This window comes from Solenopsis invicta, chromosome 8, assembly GCF_016802725.1.
Source record: "Solenopsis invicta isolate M01_SB chromosome 8, UNIL_Sinv_3.0, whole genome shotgun sequence".
Lineage (NCBI taxonomy): Eukaryota > Metazoa > Arthropoda > Insecta > Hymenoptera > Formicidae > Solenopsis > Solenopsis invicta.
This window is the reverse complement of record NC_052671.1, coordinates 8,527,639-8,551,298: the sequence shown is the minus strand read 5'-3', so window position 1 is coordinate 8,551,298 and position 23,660 is coordinate 8,527,639. Positions and strand designations below refer to the sequence as shown.

General features: G+C 27.9%; 1 protein-coding gene across 1 annotated transcript; it reads left to right on the top strand.

The window, feature by feature from the left end:
- Positions 1-428: 428 nt before the first annotated feature.
- Positions 429-22,904, top strand: LOC113002925. Its single transcript, XM_039452807.1, has 21 exons — positions 429-501; positions 2,738-3,007; positions 3,390-3,867; positions 4,654-4,753; positions 4,992-5,111; positions 5,179-5,334; positions 7,221-7,274; positions 8,265-8,331; positions 11,093-11,362; positions 11,748-12,225; positions 12,847-12,946; positions 13,175-13,294; positions 13,356-13,511; positions 15,081-15,134; positions 18,670-18,991; positions 19,234-19,714; positions 20,915-21,014; positions 21,228-21,347; positions 21,412-21,567; positions 22,308-22,401; positions 22,773-22,904. The coding sequence occupies exons 1-20, from the start codon at positions 486-488 to the stop codon at positions 22,359-22,361; spliced, it is 3,672 nt and encodes a 1,223-aa protein (XP_039308741.1). The 5' UTR covers positions 429-485; the 3' UTR covers positions 22,362-22,401; positions 22,773-22,904.
- Positions 22,905-23,660: the final 756 nt, after the last annotated feature.

The window sequence follows — 23,660 nt, the reverse complement described above, 5'->3', positions numbered from 1 at the left end:
TACTTACATGCGAATGTTACTAATTCAGAGAAAGGAGCGTCGTTAGCTGTAACAAGAATATATTTGTTTCTCTAAATAATATTTGCATAAGTCAACGAACAAATAATATTTTCTATGGCAACACGTGCAGTATTTGAATTTTTACTTTATTCTTACTTCAGTGACATCTGTTTGCCGATTTTGAACATACGCTGGAAATTAAGCTTTGCAATCGATGTTAATAAGCGAATTATCTCACTGGGTAAGAGCAATTTGCTTACAGTCGAAAAGCAAGCTACTTTCACATTTGATTCAACGTATGGCGATTAGCATCGTACTATTAACTCACGATACGATGCTACTATTGACCATTATCCGAAAGGGTTTACAGAAGTACTCACAGATGGTAGTGATTCAATTCTACTGAGCAAGCGCAAAATCTAAGTTTGGTATAGTCACGAGGAACGACTCAGTTAAACGATAATTTTCGCTCCGTGAACTTTGCAATGACCGATAACGAAGGTAGAATACATCTGGAAAAAAGTAGCATAAAGTTCGTTAATATCTTACTGAAAACATAGGCGCGTAGTGTAAAACAATTATGTAATATAATTAAAAATTACATTTCCAATTATATGAGTGTTAACATAGGAATTATTCACACCGACTTAATCTCACAGAATTTTCAAAAAATTCAATTATAACTATAAATAGTTATTAGTGAAATAACAACTTAATAAAAGTTGTATACAGTAGAATTCCGTTTATTCGAACATCGGGAAATAAGACAGTTCCGAAAACCGAGGTATAGAATCAAATTAAATAATAAAAGTTCATGAGTACTTGTTTCTATCAGAACTTACTAGTTTTGTAACAAGAGGTAATGAGAGTTGAGAAAACTAAAGTATACGTTGAGTTTAAGTTTCTGATAATCTAAACTATTTGAACTATTTGGATAATAAGAGCTGAGCTATGAGTTTGTAAATTTGGAACTTCAAATTGATTCGTACACGGAAAGAACGATTTTGCTGAAATACAAGTCTGAAAATAATTGTGTTATATCATGAAAAAAGTTATATTGGACTTTTCAAACTGTTCAACAGAATGTCGAAACTTTCTGCAATATTGTTATGCCTGAGCGTTATACGTAATCATTTTAATTTAAAATAAAAATATTTTTTTTATTTCTGCTTAGTAGATAAATTTTTAGATACTGCAATAAAATTGTTCTTGATCCGTATATAAATGGAAAGTGTTGATAAACAGAGTTCTACTGCATTATTAATTTTTATTATTTATTTCATGAAAAGTATTGTTATTCACATTAATAGTAATGCTTAATTTTTAATTTTTCTAATCTTATGTTAGTCATACCGTTTTACGATGATTTATTTTTACTTTCATGATTATAAAGATTTTTCTCCGGAATAACTGTATATCTTATTTGTTATTTAATATGTGATTCATGTAACATTTCTTTAGTAAAAAATGTTCCATACTATAATATTTATTAATTTATTAGCTATATCGATTATTTTCTAAATAAGATGAATATTCCCTCTTAACAATTTGTCGCAAAAGTCCTTACAAATCATAATTTTTTGCGAGGCGTCTATACCTCTGTTATAGAAGTTTGGAACTTTATGTTTCACGAAAGTTTGCACGGACAGATACAAAACGTTCTACGATAGCAACAGCTTGTGATTCCTCGATTATAAATTGTTTTTTTTTTTGAGTGACAAAGTTGGACGTAGTACATAAGTTCAATCGATAATACTGTTGGCGTATTGACGAATTATTTTTTGTTCCCTTCCGTTATAGACAAAGAGTTTGTTGGAAACCTTAGTTCTTAAAAAATCAAAATATATGATTGAAATAGCAATTTTTTGTTAGAATAATACTATAATATTTTACAAAAAAGATTTCCTAAAAGGATTTATAAATGAGAATTATTATTAAAAATACTTTAAATTTATTTTAGCTTTAGTAAAATAATTGATATTATATCTTATCTTATTTTTATGTTATTTTTTTATTTTTTATTATCTATTCATTTCTAATATTTCTTCTGAGCAAATCTGAAGAAAGATTAGACTTATACTATTCCATAACAAATTATATTGGGTGCTTGAATAAGTTTTCCGCTATTTTCTAAGAAGTATCATCACTATTATTTTATCCATAGAATTTAGAGTGGCATCACATACATATGTGAAAGTGCTATAAACAAGTTTTCATATTTAGTATATGACACTTCGTAGACGTGTATACATTTTTATCATTGTATTGAAAACGTTGACTTCTGTGCCAACAGAACAGCATTTACGGAAAAAGTTACTACACTATTTTATTGTTAAGATAAGTGGAGCTGAAAATCGTTTGCTTGTGGAGGCGTATAGTGAGCTTGTTCCATCTGAAAGAAATTGTAGAGAGTAGTTTCAATGCTTCAAAAAATAATAATTTTAATGTGAAAGACAAAAACGCAAATGTGAACAGAAAAAATTATGCTGCAATTATTTAAACACCCAATAAGAAATAATTCAATTCATGCAAATTTCATTGTGAGTGTATATGATATTTACAAAATGATAACTAAAAAAACATTTGTGAAACATTAAATGGTTCTGCAATTTAATAAATAAATAAATAAATGATTACTCCTAGCAAATTAGAAAAACAAAGAAAAAATATTGTAAAATAATAATATTTCTTTAAATTGGCAATAATATATTCTTTATAAGAAATTTGATTGTGTTAGGTTTTAATTACGCCTTTGCGGTGAGTCGTCATAGTTTACGGATAATCGGCGTATGGCCCGATCCACTTGCACCATTAAGTGATTTCCACCGGCCAAGCATAAGATTTCTAATCGCTATATGTATCGTGCTCTTTTACGCAATCATGCCGACAATAATAAACACGATTCGTGCCTGGGGAAACGTGATACGTATGGTGGAATGTATCGCCTCCGCCAACTTCTGCATGTTGGCAGTATGCAAGATATTCGGTACTTGGTATCACCGTAAAAGTAAGTTGTCATTTTGAGAATTTAACATTTTTTTTATTATTTTTATTATAAGAGAGTAAGATTTATTCTATTTTATTACAAGAAAGTTATTATTATATTATATTATTTTATCACAAGAGAGTAAAGTTTATTATATTTTAATATTATTTTTATTATATTATAAAAAATTTATTACATTTATAAAAAATTTATTATAAATGCAGAAATTAGTTATTTTTATTATGATGTATATTTTTATTGTAATAGAAAGATGTTTTTATTATAAAAGTCATAAATATCAAAATGGGTATTATTTAGTTTTAAGATCAATACCGTAAAAGGTTTATTTTTTAAAAAGACTTTTGTATACCTTTGTACTAATAAATCATATTTAATCTGAAAGCACTTCGAACGCTGATGGTATCAATCATGATCGATTGGACTGTGAAGAATAACGAGGAACGAAATACAATGTTACATATAACAAGACGTGGCCGAATCTTATGTATTACATGTTACATGATGATGATATTCGTAATGTCGTTTTACGTAAACTCCAACCTTATAAAAATCTTTCGAAATATATCCCAACCTCAAAGAACGCTCGTGTATCCATTTAACTATTTTTACAATAGTCAAAAAAGTCCAAACTATGAAATCACTTGCTTGTTTCAACTTACCGCCGGTGTATGCTCAAGTTTCATCAGTTCTACTATCGACGTTTTCATCTCGATGCTTCTACTGCACATTTGCGCGCAGCTGATAAATCTACGAATGGCACTCAACAATTTAGTTGACAAATTAGCCAAAGGATCTATATCTTCGTCGAGCTTTAAGAGAGGTTTGGCTGAGATCACTATACGTCACGAACATCTTATTAGGTATACTGAGAAATTTTAAATCATTATTTGATAGCAAAATATCTCCAAATATTTGCAGCAATTTACTTATAAAATCCTCAATGTCTCTCATCCATAATTATAAATAAATAAATATATATATATACATATATATATATGTATATATATGTGTATGTATATATATATATATATGTATATATATATATATGTATATATATATGTATATATATATATATATATATATATATACGACATATATATATATATATATACGACATATATATATATATATATATATATATATATATATATATGTCGTAGATAAATAGTTATTTTAGAAAAATGGTATCTGACTAGGCAAATTCTATTATCTGCTTAGTCAAATAGCTCTCACCCGTTTATTTTTGTGTTAAAATGCTATTTAATTAGAAAAATAGTATTTAAACACAAATGAACGGCGAAAGCTATTGGACCAAGTAAGTAGCAATCGCCTAGTCAGATACTAAAATAATTATTGTTTATGACGTATAAATATCGCACATAAAATGTTCCAATTGCAAAGTCTCATAATCTCTTTATTAAGATTACATTTCTAATAATACATTATAATAATATATATTAGAATATACATTAATTTTCAAGACTTCGAGAATGTTGAAATTGTAAAACTTTAAATGTGGATAAATAAAACGTGTGATATCAGTCGATTTTATAATTCAAGATCTAAATAAAATCTTTTTTTTTTCAATTTTTATATTATAAAATAATCTTAAATAGTCCATAATACTAAATCTATAAATTTTCAAGGAACATAAAAATAGTCAACAATTGCTACAGCATAATATTATTTCTACACATGTTTTCTACAACTTTTCAGTTGTGTTTTAAAAGTTTTCAATTTTTCACGGTAAGTTAGATGAATTGTTTTGTTTTCCATGTAATTTATATAAGAAAAAAGATTGATAAACCTTAAATGTTTTCTTTTTCAATTTTTAAATTTAATGATTTAGTAATTTAATAATTTTTTTTGTAATTTTTACTATAGAAATAAAATACGTAAAATTAAAATTTTAAGTACGATTAATAAATTATGATTATTATAAATAATTTTTTCGGATTTAGAAAAAACTAAATATTATTTTCAGATAGTAATAAGGCATTTGGATGTACCTATTATCACCAAAATTTATGCTTTAATTTATTTCATCTATGTATTGACGCATTTATATATTTATTGTTATTCAGCTGAAAAACTTTCAAAGGAGGTAAGATAATTATTAATTACTAATTAAACGCAAATTTTTTTGTGCAATACAAAAATATAATTTTCAGAGCATTAATATGATGCATGGCGCGTATGAATGCAAATGGTATGATTTACAGTCGAAAGACGCGAAGAATTTAATATTTATGTTACATCGATCAGCCATTCCATTTAGATTAAATGCTGGAAAATTTGGAACATTTTCGATAGAAATGTTTGGAAACGTAAGATATCTAAGAAAAAAATATTTCATTTTCCATACCTACTACAAAACAAAATATCTCATTTTTAATATACAACAGATAGAATGACAAAGCACGATTGTAAACACTTTTATTTTTAAAAACAATATTACAAATCAAACTCGTGCTACTAATCTTTTAATATTATATAGCACTTAGACAGAAAAAGTAACTACAAATTCATAATTTTGAAATTGAATTATAATTTTTCATTAATACGTCATTAATACATCATAGTAGATGTAAAATAATTATTGTGGTTATTAAAATTCAAATTGGAGTTACTAATGTGGTTCTTATTGTTGCTAATTGTAGGTATACAGTCTGTTAAATAAGAGCGTGGTTGCGTTGATTTATAAAAAAAATTATTTAAAATGTTTTCAAATATATATATATATATATATATATATATATATACATTCTACTTGATGAGAACTTCGATGCAATTTCCTCAATAATGGGTCCAGTCACAACTGGCGTCAATAATCGCCTAGAATCTTCGACGAATACTTTCAGTTAAATTGACGGTGTATTCTAGCGGCAAGGCCCTCCAAATTTGACGAATCTTGCGAGATAACTGTTTTAGTGTATATATACGTTTTCCTCGCAGTCCGTGCTTGATATATGCCCACACATTTATGATCGGATTGACATCGGGCGACTGCGACAACCAATCCAATATAACGAATGCTCCTTTTACTTGGTACAGAGTTTGTTGCGATGCTTAGGATTGTTGTCCTCTTGCAGAATTCAATCCTCATTTTTATTAATAAACCAACGTTCGGCAGACGGTAACAAAGTCTTTTCGTATATTCCCAACATTTTCTTGACATTCAGATTGTATGTAAACAGATGCAAAGTGTCGAATCTTTGCTTTGAAAAGCAGTCCAAGAGATGCACTTTTATTCCGTGTTTAACGGTTCGCTCGACATACCTGTTGGAGATTGACCAAGTTTGTTTGAGACTACTACGTGCCCATATTGAAAATTCGTCAAGTAAAAATTACGTTACTAAAATCTTGATCAATATTCTTGTGCGCCCAAGCAAGTCACTTTTTCACACGTTTTTCACTCAACAGAAGTTTCTTTATTGTATTGCGGCATTTCATACCATAAGCACGGATATGAGTTTGAACAGTTACATAGGATATATCTAAACCTTTTTGCTTCAATTTTGCTTATCTTTGACGCAGTATTAGACCAGGATTCCGCGAAAACAAATTTGCAATATTTTATCGTCTTTTTTCTTCAATTTTTTTATAATCCACGTTTCGGTAAACTATCGACAACTTTCGTGACCTTATATCGCTGAACCCACTTCTGTACGAATTGTTTCAAGTTCCCCATATATTTAGCAATCGCTGATTGCAACATTTTTGAACCTTTTGGATGGCTACACAAAAACACAGCCTCGTAGCGCGTGTATTTGGCACTTATGGCGCTTAATGTGTTTTTCTTATAAAAAACCAATAACAACTGAATCCTTCTTCAAAACACATCGGAGACATAGGTTTTCTCTAATGGCTCACAGAAATTTGAAAGCGATACTTTTACCAGTTGTGAATAAAACTGACCTCGCTCTTACTTAACAGACTGTAATAAAAAATTGAAATTCCAGAAAATTGAACGTAATTGAAATACATTATCTTTCAGTAAGACTTTAGATATAACGAAAAAAATCAAATATACAGTAGGCCTTAAACGCGTTTCAAAATTTTAATTTATCCCTTTCTGTATGTTGAATATTGTATTTTCTTTTTTATTTTATGTTTTTTTATATAAGAGCTTTACTAGTATACATAAAAATAATATCACTATTATCATTTACAAAATAAACCAAAGTTTATGTTTCATTTTTATTCTACGTAGGCGGTGAAAACGTCAATGGGATATTTATCTCTATTGCTGACACTAATGGAGAGATAATATGTTAGAAAATAATAAAAAATAAAATGAGTACGTGTTACTACCTCACTATTTATTTTCTATATATTATGTTAAGAGAATTATATGTGTGCAACGTTACCTGTAATATAATTTTTGTTGGGCAAGTACATACTTTGGCATAATAAAATAGATTATTTATTCATTATTTTGACCTTTTCTAATTAAGAAGATTTGTAGTAAAAAGATACAATTATTATAATATGTGAATGATATGTCGTGAACATGTACCGAGTAAATAATATACAAATTTTCAAGGAACACAAGAATCGATAGTTGCTACAATTCAGTAATATTTGTAAATATATTACTCATTAATCTTCACATGTGTTATATAATATAAGTGAGTTGCATCACCTGCAATTTCCTCAATGTTCACTATATCGTGGAATTCCCTAATCTCCCTTTGGTGAATATTTCCGCCTGTCGCATTATGTCGTCTCTTTGCTGATTTCTCCGCGTTTTGTCCAAATATAATAAATTATATCGTGCGTAATGTGTAATTTATTTCGACGCACTGAACGCATCAGAACGTTACTTACATGCGAATGTTACTAATTCAGAGAAAGGAGCGTCGTTAGCTGTAACAAGAATATATTTGTTTCTCTAAATAATATTTGCATAAGTCAACGAATAAATAATATTTTCTATGGCAACACGTGCAGTATTTGAGTTTTTACTTCATTCTTACTTCAGTGACATCTGTTTGCCGATTTTGAACATACGCTGGAAATTAAGCTCTGCAATCGATGTTAATAAGCGAATTATCTCACTGGGTAAGGACAATTTGCTTATAATCGAAAAGCAAGCTGCTTTCACATTTGATTCAACGTATGGCGATTAGTATCGTACTATTAACGTACGATACGATGCTACTATTGACCATTATCCGAAAGGGTTTACAGAAGTACTCACAGATGGTAGTGATTCAATTCTACTGAGCAAGCGCAAAATCTAAGTTTGGTATAGTCACGAGGAACGACTCAGTTAAACGATAATTTTCGCTCCGTGAACTTTGCAATGAACGATAACGAAGGTAGAATACATCTCGAAAAAAGTAGCATAAAGTTCGTTAATATCTTACTGAAAACATAGGCGCGTAGTGTAAAACAATTATGTAATATAATTAAAAATTACATTTTCAATTATATGAATGTTAACATAGGAATTATTCACCCCGACTTAAATCTCATAGAATTTTTGAAAAGTTCAATTATAACTATAAATAGTTATTAGTGAAATAACAAATTAATAAACGTTGTATACAGTAGAATTCCGTTTATTCAAACATCAGGTAATAAGACAGTTTCAAAAACCGAGATATAGAATCAAACTAAATAATATAAGTTCATGAGTACTTGTTTCTATCAGAACTTACTAGTTTCGTAACAAGAGGTAATGAGAGTTCAGAAAACTAAAGTATACGTTGAGTTTGAGTTTCTGATAATCTAAACTATTTGAACTATTCGGATAATAAGAGCTGAGCTATGAGTTCGTAAATTTGGAACTTCAAATTGATTTGTACACGGAAAGAACGATTTTGCTGAAATACAGGTCTGAAAATAATTGTATTATACCATGAAAAAAGTTATATTGGACGTTTTAAATCGTTCCACAGTGTGTCGAAACTTTCTGCAATGTTGTTATACTTGATCGTCGTACGTAATTATTTTAATTTAAAATAAAAATATTTTTTTTTATTTCTGCCTAGTAGGTAAATTTTTAGATACTGCAGTAAAATTGTTCTTGATCCGTATGTAAATGAAAAGTGTTAATAAACAGAGTTCTACTGCATTATTAAGTTTTATTATTTATTTCATGAGAAGTATTATTATTCACATTGTTAGTAATGCTTAATTTTTAATTTTTCTAACCTTATGTTAATCATACCGTTTTACGATCATTTATATTTACTTTCATATTATTACAAAGATTTTTCTCTGGAATGACTGTATATTTTATTTATTATTTAATATGTGATTTATGTAACATTTCTTTAGTAAAAAATGTTCAATACTATAAATACATAATATTTTATAATTTATTAGCTATACCAATTATTTTCTAAATAAGATGAATATTCGCTCTTAACAATTTGTCGCAAAAGTCCTTATGAATCATAATTTTTTGCGAGGCGTCTATACCTCTGTCATAGAAGTTTGAAACTTTATGTTTCACGAAGGTTTGCGCGAACAGATGCAAAACGTTCTACGTTAGCAACAGCTTGTGATTTCTCGATTATGGATTGTTTTTTTTTTTTGAGTGACAAAGTTGGACGTGGTACATAAGTTCAATCGATAATTCTGTTGGCATATAGACGAATTATTTTTTGTTCCCTCCCGTTATAGACAAAGAGTTTGTTGGAAACCTTAGTTCTTAAAAAATCAAAATATATGATTAAAATAGCAATTTTTCAAAGAATAATAATATAATATTTTACGAAAAATTTTCCTAAAAAGATTTATAAATGAAAGATATTATTAAGAATACTTTAAATTCATTTTAGCTTTAGTAAAATAATTGATATAATTTCTTATCTTATTTTTATGTAATTTTTTTATTTTCTATTATCTATTCATTTCTTAATATTTCTTCTGAAGAAAGATTAACCTCTACTATTCCATAACAAATTATATTGGGTGCTTGAATAAGTTTTGCGCCATTTTCTAAGAAGTATCATCACTATTATTTTATCCATAGAATTTAGAGTGGCAACACATACATATGTGAAAGTGCTATAAACAAGTTTTCATATTTAGCATATGACTTTGTGGACGTGTATACATTTTTATCATTGTATTGAAAGCGTTGACTTTTGTGCCAACAGAACAGCATTTACGGGAAGAGTTACTACACTATTTTATTGTTAAGATAAGTGGAGCTGAAAATCGTTTGCTTGTGGAAGCGTATAGTGAGCATGTTTCATCTGAAAGAAATTGTAGAGAGTAGTTTCAATGTTTCAAAAAATAATAATTTTAATGTGAAAGACGAAGAACGCTCATGTGCACCGAAAAAAATTATACTACATTTATTTAAACACCCAATAAGAAATAATTTAAATCATGTGAATTTCATTGTGAGTGTTGATGATACTTACAAAATGATAACTAAAATCATTTGTGAAACAATTACTGGTTCTGCAATTTAATAAATAAATAAATAATAAATAAATAAATAAATGATTACTTCTAGCAAATTAGAAAAACAAAGAAAAAGTGTTGTAAAATAATAATATTTCTTTAATATGGCAATAATATATTTTTTATAAGAAATTTGATTGTAAGAAAACTTTTTTCGGTCGCAGCTAGGTCTTAGTGTCTATATTTATTCGTGTGATTTTACATACTTCTTCGAATTCAACCAGAATGTGCGCCAAATTTATTTTCCGGTCGTAACGCAGTTTCCCAGTGGTCGAGGTGGTAAAACACCAGGATCGGATATTCCGGAGGTGTCAGGTTCAAACCCTGAGTGGAGTGTTATTTTTCGCAATAAATTTCTTACAGTTTTTTCAGGGGAGAATGGATATATAGATACAAATCAGCATCAATTATTATATTAAATTAATTATATAATTAATTTAATAAAAAATAGTGATATTACTAATTCTTATTCGACATGCTGTGTTACAACCGGAAAATAAATTCGGCGCACATTTTGGTTGAATTTGAAGAAAGATGTAAAATTTCACGAATAAAAATAAGCACTAAGACCTAGCTGCGAACTAAGAAGAAATTTTTATTATCATTGTGTTGTTATACTATCGGTCCAAAAACATATTTAAATTTTGATTGTGTTAGGTTTTAATTATGCCTTTGGAGTGAGTCGCCATAGTTTATGGATAATCGGCGTATGGCCCGATCCACTTGCATCATTAAGTGATTTCCACCGGCCAAACATAAGATTCATAATCGCTATATGTATCGTGCTCTTTTACGTGATCATGCCGACAATAATAAATACGATTCGTGCATGGGGAAACATAATTCGTTTGGTTGAAGGTATTGCCGCCGCCAACTTCTGCGTGTTGGCACTATGCAAAATATTCGGTACTTGGTATCACCGTAAAAGTAAGTTGTCATTTCGAGAATTTAACATTTTTTTTATTATTTTTATTATAAGAGAGTAAGATTTATTCTATTTTATTACAAGAAAGTTATTATTATATTATTATATTATTTTATCACAAGAGAGTAAAGTTTATTATATTTTAATATTATTTTTATTATATTATAAAAAATTTATTACATTTATAAAAAATTTATTATAAATGCAGAAATTAGTTATTTTTATTATGATGTATATTTTTATTGTAATAGAAAGATGTTTTTATTATAAAAGTCATAAATATTAAATTGCGTATTATTTAGTTTTAAGATCAATACCGTAAAAGGTTTATTTTTTAAAAAGACTTATGTATACCTTTGTACTAATAAATCATATTTAATGTGAAAGCACTTCGAACGCTGATGGCATCAATCATGAACGATTGGACTTTGAAGAATAACGAAGAACGAAATACAATGTTACATATAACAAGACGTGGCCGAATCTTATGTATTACATGTTACACGATGATGATAATCTTAATGTCGTTTTTCATAAACTCCAATCTTATAAAAATTTATCGAAATATATCCCAACCTCAAAGAACACTCGTGTATCCATTTAACTATTTTTACAATAGTCAAAAAAGTCCAAATTATGAAATCACTTGTTTGTTTCAACTTATCGCCGGTATATGCTCATGTTTTATCAATTCTACTATCGACGTTTTCATCTCGTTGCTTCTATTGCACATATGCGCGCAGCTGATAAATCTACGAGCGGCACTCAACAATTTAGTTGACAAATTAGCCGAAGGATCTATATCTTCGTCGAGCTTTAAGAAAGGTTTGGCTAAGATAACTGTACGTCACGAACATCTTATCAGGTACACTAAGAAATTTTAAATCATTATTTAATAGCAAAATATCTTAAAATATTTGCAGCAATTTACTTATAAAATCCTCAATGTCTCCCTTCCATAATTATAAATACATATATATATATATATGTATATGTATGTCGTAAGTAAGTTATTTTAGAAAAATGGTATTTGACTAGGCAAATGCTATTATCTGCCTAGTCAAATAGCTCTTACCCGTTTCTTTTGCGTTAAAATGCTATTTGACTAGGAAATAATAATTGGACACAAATGAACGGCAAAAGCTATTGGACCAAGCAGGTAGCAATCGCCTATAAGATACTATTTTCCTAAAATAACTATTGTTTACGATATATACATATTGTACACATAATGTCCTAATTGTCTCATAATCTCTTGATTAAGATACTACATTTCTAATATATTATAATAATATATATTAGAATATATATTAATTTTAAATACTGCAAAAATGTTGAAATTTTAAAACTTTAAATCTGGATAAATAAAACGTGTGATATCAGTCGATTTTATAAGTCAAGATCTAAATTAAATCTTTTTTTTTAAATTTGTATATTATAAAATAATCCTAACTAGTCCATAATACTAAATCTATAAATTTTTAAGGAACATAAAAATAATCAACAATTGCTACAGCATAATATTATTTCTACACATGTTTGCTACAACCTTTCAGTTGTGTTTTAAAAGCTTTCAATTTTTCACGGTAAGTCAGATGATTTGTTTTGTTTTTCATGTAATTTATAGAAGAAAAAAGATTGATATACATTAAATGTTTTTTTTTCAATTTTTAAATTTAATGATTTAGTAATTTAATAATTTTTTTTGTAGTTTTTACTATAGAGATAAGAAACGTAAAATTAAAATTTTTTGTACGATTGATTACTATAAATTAGTTTTTCGGATTTAGGAAAAAAATAAATATTATTTTCAGATAGTAATAAAGCATTTGGATGTACCTATTATCACCAAAATTTATGCTTTGCTTTACTTCATCTATGAATTGATGCATTTATATATTTATTGTTATTCAGCTGAAAAACTTTCAAAGGAGGTAAGATAATTATTATTTATTAAACATGACTTTTTTGTGCAATACAAAAGATGATTTTCAGAGCATTAATATGATGCATGGCGCATATGAATGCAAATGGTATGATTTACCGCCGAAAGACGCAAAGAATTTAATATTTATGATACATCGATCAGCGATACCGTTTAGGTTAAAAGCTGGAAAATTTGGAACATTTTCGATAGAAATGTTTGGAAACGTAAGATATTTAAGAAGAAAAATATTCCATTTTCATACTACACGACAAAATATCTCATTTTTAGTATAGAACAGAGAGAATAACAAAGAACGATTGTAAACACTTTTATTTTTAAAAACAATAGCACAAATCAGACTCGCGCTACTAATCTTTTGATATTATATCGCACTTATACAGAAAAAGTAACTAAAAACCAACTTCATAATTTTGAAGTTAAATTATAATTTTTCACATATTAATACGTCATAGTAGATAAAATTATCTTAATAGCCACAATAATTTTTTTACTACTATAATACGTCATAGTAATAAAAAAATTATTGTAGCTATTAAGATTCAGATGTGTCAATAAATAACTGAATGAAAACAAGTAACATAAAAACGCTGTGGTCTTTACGTCTTAAATATTGTGAATTTTACCGAATATTGCAAATTCAAATTTGGAGTTACTAATGTGGTTCTTATTGTTGCTAATTGTAGGTATACAGTCTGTTAAGTAAGAGCGTGGTTGCGTTGATTTATAAAAAAAATTATTTAAAATGTTTTCAAATATATATATATATATATATATATATATATATATATATATATATATATATATATACATTCTACTTGATGAGAACTTCGATGCAATTACCTCAATAATGGATCCAGTCACAACTGGCGTCAATAATCGCCTGGAATCTTCGAGGAATACTTTCAGTTAAATTGACGTGTATTCTAGCGGCAAGGCCCTCCAAATTTGACGAATCTCACAAGATAATTGTTTTAGTGTATATGTACGTTTTCTTCGAAGTCCGTGCTTGATATACCTATGCACACACATTTTTGATCGGATTGACATCGGGCGACTGCGACAGCCAATCCAATATAACGATTGCTTCTTCCATTCGGTACAGTGTTTGCTGCAATGCTTAGGATTGTTGTCTTCCTGTAGAATCCAATCCTCTTTTTTATTAATAAACCAACGTTCGGCAGACGGTAACAAAGTCTTTTCGTATATTCCCAACATTTTCTTGACATTCAGATTGTATGTAAACAGATGCAAAGTGTCGAATCCTTGCTTTGAAAAGCAGGCCAAAAGATGCACTACACAGAAACACAGCCTCGTAGCGCGTCGTGTATTTGGCACTTACGGCGTTTAATGTGTTTTTTTTACAAAAGATCAATAGCAATTGAATTCTTCTTCAAAATGTATCAAAGACATAGGTTTTCTTTATCGGCTCGCAGAAAATTAAGAGCGTTACTTTTACCAGTTGTGAATAAGACTGAGCACGCTCTTACTTAACAGACTGTAATAAAAAAAATTGAAGTTCCAGAAAATGGAACGTGATTGAAATACATTATCTTTCAGTAAAACTTTAGGTATAACGAAAAAAGTAAAATATACAGTAGGCCTTGAACGCGTTTCAAAATTGTATTTTATTTCTCTCTATAAGTTAAATATTGTACTTTTTTTTATTTTACTTTTTTTTTATACGAGAGCCTTAATATTATATATAAAAATAATATCATCATTATCTTGTATAAAATAAACCAAAGTTTATGTTTCCTTTTTATTCTACGTAGACGGTGAAAACGTCAATGGGATATCTATCTCTGTTGCTGACACTACTGGAGAGATAATATGTTGGAAAATAATACAAAATGAAATGAGTGTACGTGTTACTACCTCACTATTTATTTTCTATATACTATGTTAAGAGAATTATATATGTGCAACATTACCTGTAATATAATTTTTGTTGGGCAAGTACATACTTTTGCATAATAAAATAAATTATTTATTCATTATTTCAACCTTTTTAATTAAAAAAATTTGTATTAAAAAAATACAATTATAATGTATGAATGATATGTCGTGAACATAAACCGAGTAAATAATATACAAATTTTTAAGGAACACAAGAATCGATAGTTGCTATAATTAGTACTATTTGTAAACATATTACTCATTAATCTTCAAATGTTTTATATAAGTGAGTTGCATCATTTGCAATTTTCACAATGTTCACCATATCGCCAAATTCCCTAATCTCTCTTCGGTGAATATTTCCGCCTGTTGCTTCATCTTGTCTCATTGCTTCCCGATTCCCGCGTTTTATTTGAATATAATAAATTATATCATACGTAATGTGTGATTTATTTCGACGCTTTGAAATCAGAATGTTACTAACATGCAAATGTTACTAATTCAGAGAAAGGAGCGTCGTCAGCTGTCATAAGAATATATTTGTTTTTCTAAATAATATTTGCATAAGTCAATGAATGAATAATTTTTTCTATGACACGTGCAGTATTTGAGTTTTTACTTCATTCTTACTTCAGTGACATCTGTTTGCCGATTTTGAACATACGCTGGAAATTAAGCTCTGCAATCGATGTTAATAAGCGAATTATCTCACTGGGTAAGAGCAATTTGCTTATAGTCGAAAAGCAAGCTGCTTTCACATTTGATTCAACGTATGGCGTTTCCTACTATTAACGTACGATACGATGCTACTATTGACCATTATCCGAAAGGGTTTACAGAAGTACTCACAGATGGTAGTGATTCAATTCTACTGAGCAAGCGCAAAATCTAAGTTTGGTATAGTCACGAGGAACGACTCAGTTAAACGATAATTTTCGCTCCGTGAACTTTGCAATGAACGATAACGAAGGTAGAATACATCTCGAAAAAAGTAGCATAAAGTTCGTTAATATCTTACTGAAAACATAGGCGCGTAGTGTAAAACAATTATGTAATATAATTAAAAATTACATTTCCAATTATATGAATGTTAACATAGGAATTATTCACCCCGACTTAAATCTCATAGAATTTTTGAAAAGTTCAATTATAACTATAAATAGTTATTAGTGAAATAACAAATTAATAAACGTTGTATACAGTAGAATTCCGTTTATTCAAACATCAGGTAATAAGACAGTTTCGAAAACCGAGATATAGAATCAAACTAAATAATAAAAGTTCATGAGTTCTTGTTTCTATCAGAACTTACTAGTTTTGTTATAACAAGAGGTAATGAGAGTTCAGAAAACTAAAGTATACGTTGAGTTTGAGTTCCTTATAATATAGACTATTTGAACTATTCGGATAATAAAAGCTGAGCTCGTAAATTTGGAACTTCAAATTGAATCGTACACCGAAAGAACGATTTTGCTGAAATACAGATCTGAAAATAATTGCGTTATACCATGAAAAAAGTTATATTGAACTTTTCAAACTGTTCAACAGAATGTCGAAACTTTCTGCAATATTGTTATGCCTGAGCGTTGTACGTAATCATTTTAATTTAAAATAAAAATATTTTTTTTATTTCTGCTTGGAAGATAAATTTTTAGATACTGCAGTAAAATTGTTCCTGATCCGTATATAAATGGAAAGTGTTGATAAACAGAGTTCTACTGTATTATTAAGTTTTATTATTTATTTTATGAAAAGTATTATTATTCACATTGATAATATTGCTTAATTTTCAATGTTTCTAATCTTATGTTAGTCATACCGTTTTACGATAATTTATTTTTACTTTCATATCATTATAAAGATCTTTCTCTGGAATAACTGTCTATTTTATTTGTTATTTAATACGTGATTCATATAACATTTTTTTAGTAAGAAATGTTAACCCTGATAAAAAAACCGATAAATAACGATAGAAAGTGCCTGAAATCTGATTCAAAAACAATAAGATTCTATCGTGTTGATAGAATTCTATTGTTTTTGAATCAGATTTCTGACACTTTCTATCGTTATTTAACGGTTTTTTTTATCAGGGCAATAATATAAATGCATATTTGTTAATTTATTATCTGTACTGATTATTTTCTAAGTAAAGACAATATTCGCTCCTAACAATTTGTCGCAAAAATCCTTACGAATCATAATTTTTTGCGAGATGTCTATACCTCTGTCATAGAAGTTTGGAACTTTATGTTTCACGAAAGTTTGCGCGAACAGATACAAAACTTTCTACGTTAGCAACAGCTTGTGATTCCACGATTATAGATTATCATTTTTTTGATTGACAAAGTTGGACGTGGTACATAAGTTTAATCGATAATTCTATTAGTGTATAGACGAATTATTTTTCGTTTCTTTCCGTTATAGACAAAGGGTTTGTCGGAAACCTTAGTTCTTAAAAGAATCAAAGTATATGATTAAAATAGCAATTTTTTGTCAGAATAATAATATCATATTTTACAAAAGAAATTTTCTAAAAAGATTTATAAATGAGAGATATTACTAAGAATACTTTAAATTTATTTTAGTTTTAGTAAAATAATTGTGGGATCTTCCGAAGGAAATATGGACGCGTTAAAATTATCGTTGACAGTACTTCTTAAAAGGAAAAAACTCGGATCGAAGTGAAGTTTCTCGTTACTTGCATTTTTTGTTATCGCCGCTGTTCTCTGTCCCACATAATTGATATTATCTTTTATTTTATTTTTATTATATTTTTTTTATTTTCTATTATGTATTTATTTTTTGATATTCCTTCTGAGAAAATCTGAAGAAAAATTAGACTTATACTAATCCATAACAAATTATATTAGGTGCTTGAATAAGTTTTTCGTTTTCTAAGAAGTATCATCACTATTATTTTATCCACAGAATTTAAAGTGGCAACACATATGTGAGAGTGCTATAAACAAGGTTTCATATTTAGCATATGACAGTTCGTAAATGTGTATACATTTTTATCATTGTATTAAAAATGTTGACTTTTGTGCCAACAAAACAGCATTTACAGGAAGATTTACTGCATTACTTTATTGTTAAAAAAAGTGGAGCTAAAAACCGTTTGTTTGTGGAGGCGTATGCTCGGACGGAGCATACTCCATTCAAAAGAAATTGTAGAGAGTAATTTCAATGCTTCAAAAAATAATAATTTTAATGTGAAAGACAAAGAACGCAAAGGTGCACCAAAAAAATTATAAAATGCTGCAATTATTTAAATATCCAATAAAAAATAATTTAAATTATGTGAATTTTATTGTGAATGTTATGATACTTACAAACCGATAACTAAGAAGAAACATTTGTGAAATATTAAATGGTTCTGCGATTTAATAAATAAATAAATAATAAATAAATGGTTATTCCTAGCAAGTTTGGAAAACAAATAGAAAATAACGTTAAATAATAATATTTCTTAAAATTGGCAACAGTAATATATTCTTTATAAAAAATTTAATTTTGTTAGGTTTCAATTACGCCTTTGCGCTGAGTCGCCATGGTTTACGGATATTCGGCATATGGCCCGATCCATTTGCGCCTAGTGAATTCAATCGGCCAAACATAAGACTTATAATCGTTATGTTTCTCGTGATACTTTACGTGGTCGTGCCGCAAATGTCAAATATAATTCTTGCCTGGGGTAACGTGACTCGTATGGTGGAAGGTCTCAGTTCCGTGAATTTCAGCTTGTTGTCACTATTCAAGTTATTTGGTACTTGGTATCACGGTAAAAGTAAGTCATTTCGGGAGTAAATTTTATTATTTTTATATTATTGTTATTATAAGAGGTATAAATGTAGAAATTTATCGTTTTTATTAAGATATATATTTTTAATATAATATAACAATATTTTATTATAAGAGATATATATGTTGAAATGCATATTATTCAATTTTAAGATAAATATCGTGGAAACTTTATTTTTAAAAATAATTTATACCTTTTGTACTGATAAGTCATATTTAATCTGAAAGGACTTCGAACGCTGATGACATCAGTTATGACCGATTGGATAACTTCGAAGAACAACAAGGAAAGAAATACAATGTTACACTTAACAAAATATGGCAGAATCTTATCTATTAGAAGTTACGTGTTGACGATAGCCTTAATCTCGCTCTATCTATATTTCAACTTCATAAAACTTTATCGAAATATATCCCAACCTCAACGAACTCTCGTGTATCCTTTTAGCTATTTTTACAACAGTCAAAAAAGTCCAAACTATGAAATCACTTATTTCATTCAACTTTCCGGCGGAGCATGCACAGCTGTCATCAACTCTTTCGTAGACATGTTCATCTCGATGCATCTGCTGCATATATGCGCGCAGCTGATAAATCTACGAACAGCACTCAACAATCTGGTTGACGAATTAGCCAACGGATCTATATCCTCCTCAAGATTTAAGAAAGGATTAGCTGAGATCACTATACGTCACGAACATCTTATAAGGTATGCCGAGAAATTTTGAATCATCATTTAATAGTGAAATATCTCAAAATATTTGGAACAAATCATTTTTAAAATATTTAAAAACATAATCCTTAATGTCTCTCTTCTATAATCATATATATATATATATATATATATATATATATATATATATACTACTGTGTCCAAAAAGTAAGGTGACATTGCATTTATTTCGAAAATTCTTTATTTATTCTTGCAAATCAATTTCGTCCCCTTCAAAGTAATCCCCCCCTGATATAATACACTTATTCCAACGGATTTTCCAATCTTCGAAACAGTTGTAATAATCGATTTCAGGAATGGCCTTTAGCTCCTTCTTCGCAGCGGCTTGAATCTCTTCTATCGACTCGAAACGGTGATTCGTGATTTTTTAACCAAAAACTCGACTAATATCGTTTCACAACCACCGTATTCACCTGATTTGGCTCCATGCGACTTCTGGCTATTCAGCAAACTCAAGCGGCCGCTCCGGGGACACCGTTTCGCTGCGAAGGAGCTAAAGGCCATTCCTGAAATCGATTATTACAACTGTTTCGAAGATTGGAAAATCCGTTGGAATAAGTGTATTATATCAGGGGGGGATTACTTTGAAGGGGACGAAATTGATTTGCAAGAATAAATAAAGAATTTTCGAAATAAATGCAATGTCACCTTACTTTTTGGACACAGTAGTATATATATATATATATATATATATATATATATATATTATATTATAGACAAATAGTTTTAGGCAGATAGTATCTGACTAGGCAAATGCTATTTGACTGATCAAATAGCTCTCATTTATTTTTGTGTTCAAATACTATTTGCCTAGGAAAGTAGCATTTGGAGACAAATGAACGGGCAAAATAGGATTTGTCTAATCAAATACTATTTTCCTAAAATAACTATTGCCTACGACGTATACGTATCACACCCACAATATCTTAATTGGAAAGTATCTCTTGATTAAGATATTGTATTTCTAATAATGTTTATTATATCAGAACATATTAGAATATACAATAATTCTGACTTTAAAAATGTTTAAATTAAAAATTTTTTAATGTAGATAAACAAAACAGAGTGATATCAGCCAACCTTAAAATTCATAATCTATATTAAATCTTTTTCTTAAAATTTGTACATTAAAATAATCCTAATTAATCCATAACATTGAATTTATGAATTTTTAAGGAACACAAACCTAGTCAACAATTGCTATAGCGCAGTGCTATTTATACAAGTGCTTGCCACTACTTTTCAATTATGTTTTAAAAGCTTTCAATTTTTCACGGTAAGTATTATTTTTGTTTTCAGCATAATTTATATAAAAGAAAAAAATGATATACATTAAATGTTTAAAGTTTTTAATTTAGTAATAATTTAGTAATTTAATAATTTTGTTGTAATTTTCACTATAAACTTGAGATATATAAGATTAAAATAATACGATTAATTATTATATACAATTTTATCGAATTAAGAAAAGGATGAGTATTATTTTCAGATAATAACAAGTCAATTGGATATATCTTTTATCAACATATTTTATATCTTGTTTTACTTCGTCTTTGTATTCACGAATTTGTATATTTATTGTTATTCAGCCGAAAGACTTTCAACAGAGGTAAGGTAATTATTAATGATATTAATCGCGACCTTTTTGTGCGAAACAAAAATATAATTTTCAGAGCACTAATATGATGTATGGCGTGTATGAATGCAGATGGTATGATTTACCGCCAAAAGACGCAAAAAGTTTAATGTTTATGACATATCGATCATCAATTCCGCTTAGATTGAAGGCTGGAAAATTCGGAACATTTTCATTGGAAATGTTTGGTGCAGTAAGAGAAGAAAAATATTTTATTTTCTATAATACAAAACACATTATTTCATTTTTAGTATACAGAGAGAGAGAGAGAGAGAGAGAGAGAGAGAGAGAGAGTGACAAAGCACGATCATGAACACTTTTGATTTTTAAAAACGCTAAAATAAAACTAACGCGCATTATTACTAAGCTTTCGATATTATAACACTAAGACAGAAAAAGTGTGCAAAAACCAACTTAGTAATTTGAACATGATATCATAATTTTTCACATTAATACTGCATAGTAGAGATGAAAGAATTATTATGGCTAAGATTCAAATATGCTGACAATAAGTAGCTGAATAAAAACAAACGTAAAAATGCCGTAACCTTTAGGTCATAAATATTGTGAATTTTACTAAATTGCAAATCCAAATTTGTATTGTTACTAATTGTAGGTAAAATAAAAAAAATTAAAATAAAATATGATTGGAATACGGTTTTCTTTCAGTAAAACTGTAAGTATAACGAAAAAAAGTTTAGTATACGCGTTTCAAACATGTTTTAAGACGGATCTGGAAAGAATTTCCTTAATTGATCATTAAATTTCATTTTGTGCCTCTCTGTATGTTTAATATTGTACTTTTTTTTTACGTATTATAAGTTCTAATATTATATATAAAAATAATATTTGTCTCTCTCATCATTATTATTTACAAAATAAATTAAAATTATTGTTTTGTTTTTATTTATAATTTATTTTTATTCTACATAGACGGTGAAAACGTCAATGGGATATCTATCTGTATTGCTGACACTAATGGATTAGACAGATAATATATTAGAAAATAATATTAAATTAAATGAGCGTACGTATTCACTATTTATTTTACTGTGTTAACAAAATCATATATGTATAATGTTACTTGTACAATAATATGATTTTTGTTGGACAAATACATATTTTTACGCAATAAAATATATTATTTATTTATAATCTTAACCTTTTTTTAGTTAAGAAGATAATATTGTATTAATAATATAGAGAAATCAAGACCACAAAAATATTTATGAAGTATTTCGGTCAAAATTTATTTTGTAGATATTTATAAAAATTCAAATAATTGTTACAAACAATATTTTGTAAATTATTTATAAATATCATATCTGAATAATTTTAATATTAAAAATTACTTTATGAATTTATTTTATTATTGTTATTTTTTTTTCAATTTTATAGCTATTCTAGGAAAGGAAAAATACAAAAGATTATTTACAAACGACACTTGGTACAGAAGCAGTTAAAAAATGAATGAGTATGTAAGAAGCAAATAAAAAAATTGGAATGCTCAAAACGACACTTTACTTAAAAGAAATAATATCTATTACAAAGTAAACAAAATAAAAAAAAACTGTGAATTATATTAATGTTTATTTTATAATTCTGTAACACAAATTTAAAAAATATATGTATAAATTTTGTTGTAGAGATTATATTACTATATTACCACATATTATTATAATATGTACCAATTTGTATTGTTTAGAAACAATAAATTTTATTAAATATTATTCCTAGAAAATTATTAACAACAACAACATTAATAATTTTATTTAATTATTATTTAATGAGTATTTAATCGTTTAGCTTATATAATTCGTTTATTAAGATTCGTTTTTCAGTTCGTCTGTGGGTAAAATCAATATACTTTAACATATCAATGAAGTTTTACAAAAAAATGTCCTCTTTTAGATTTACATATGTATATGTACATACATATGACGTTAGTATTTTTCGGTCACCGATAAAACAAAGTTTTAAGTGTATGTTAATTGTTTTTGTAATTTCATTAATTATTAATCAATAAAAATTAAAAACTGATTATACTTTCTTATTAGTTTAATCATTGACACATTTATCTTATTTAATGCTTGTTATATTCGATACAGTAACATGATAATTGCATGTTACTATCGATTGTTCAAAAAAGTTTAGTACAAGTACGCATAGATGGTAGCATTTAAATCGTTTGTATACTGAGCAAACCCAAAATAACGGTTTGATATAATCACAGGAAGCGATTTAATGTAACAATGATTTTTCCGGCGTGGACATAAATAAATGTCT

Excerpts from the sequence above, each read along its gene's own strand:
- LOC113002925 (XM_039452807.1), top strand. Across the intron at positions 3,868-4,653 it reads CGTCACGAACATCTTATTAG|GAACATAAAAATAGTCAACA; the intron begins GTATACTGAGAA and ends TAAATTTTCAAG. Across the intron at positions 21,568-22,307 it reads CATTGGAAATGTTTGGTGCA|ACGGTGAAAACGTCAATGGG; the intron begins GTAAGAGAAGAA and ends TATTCTACATAG.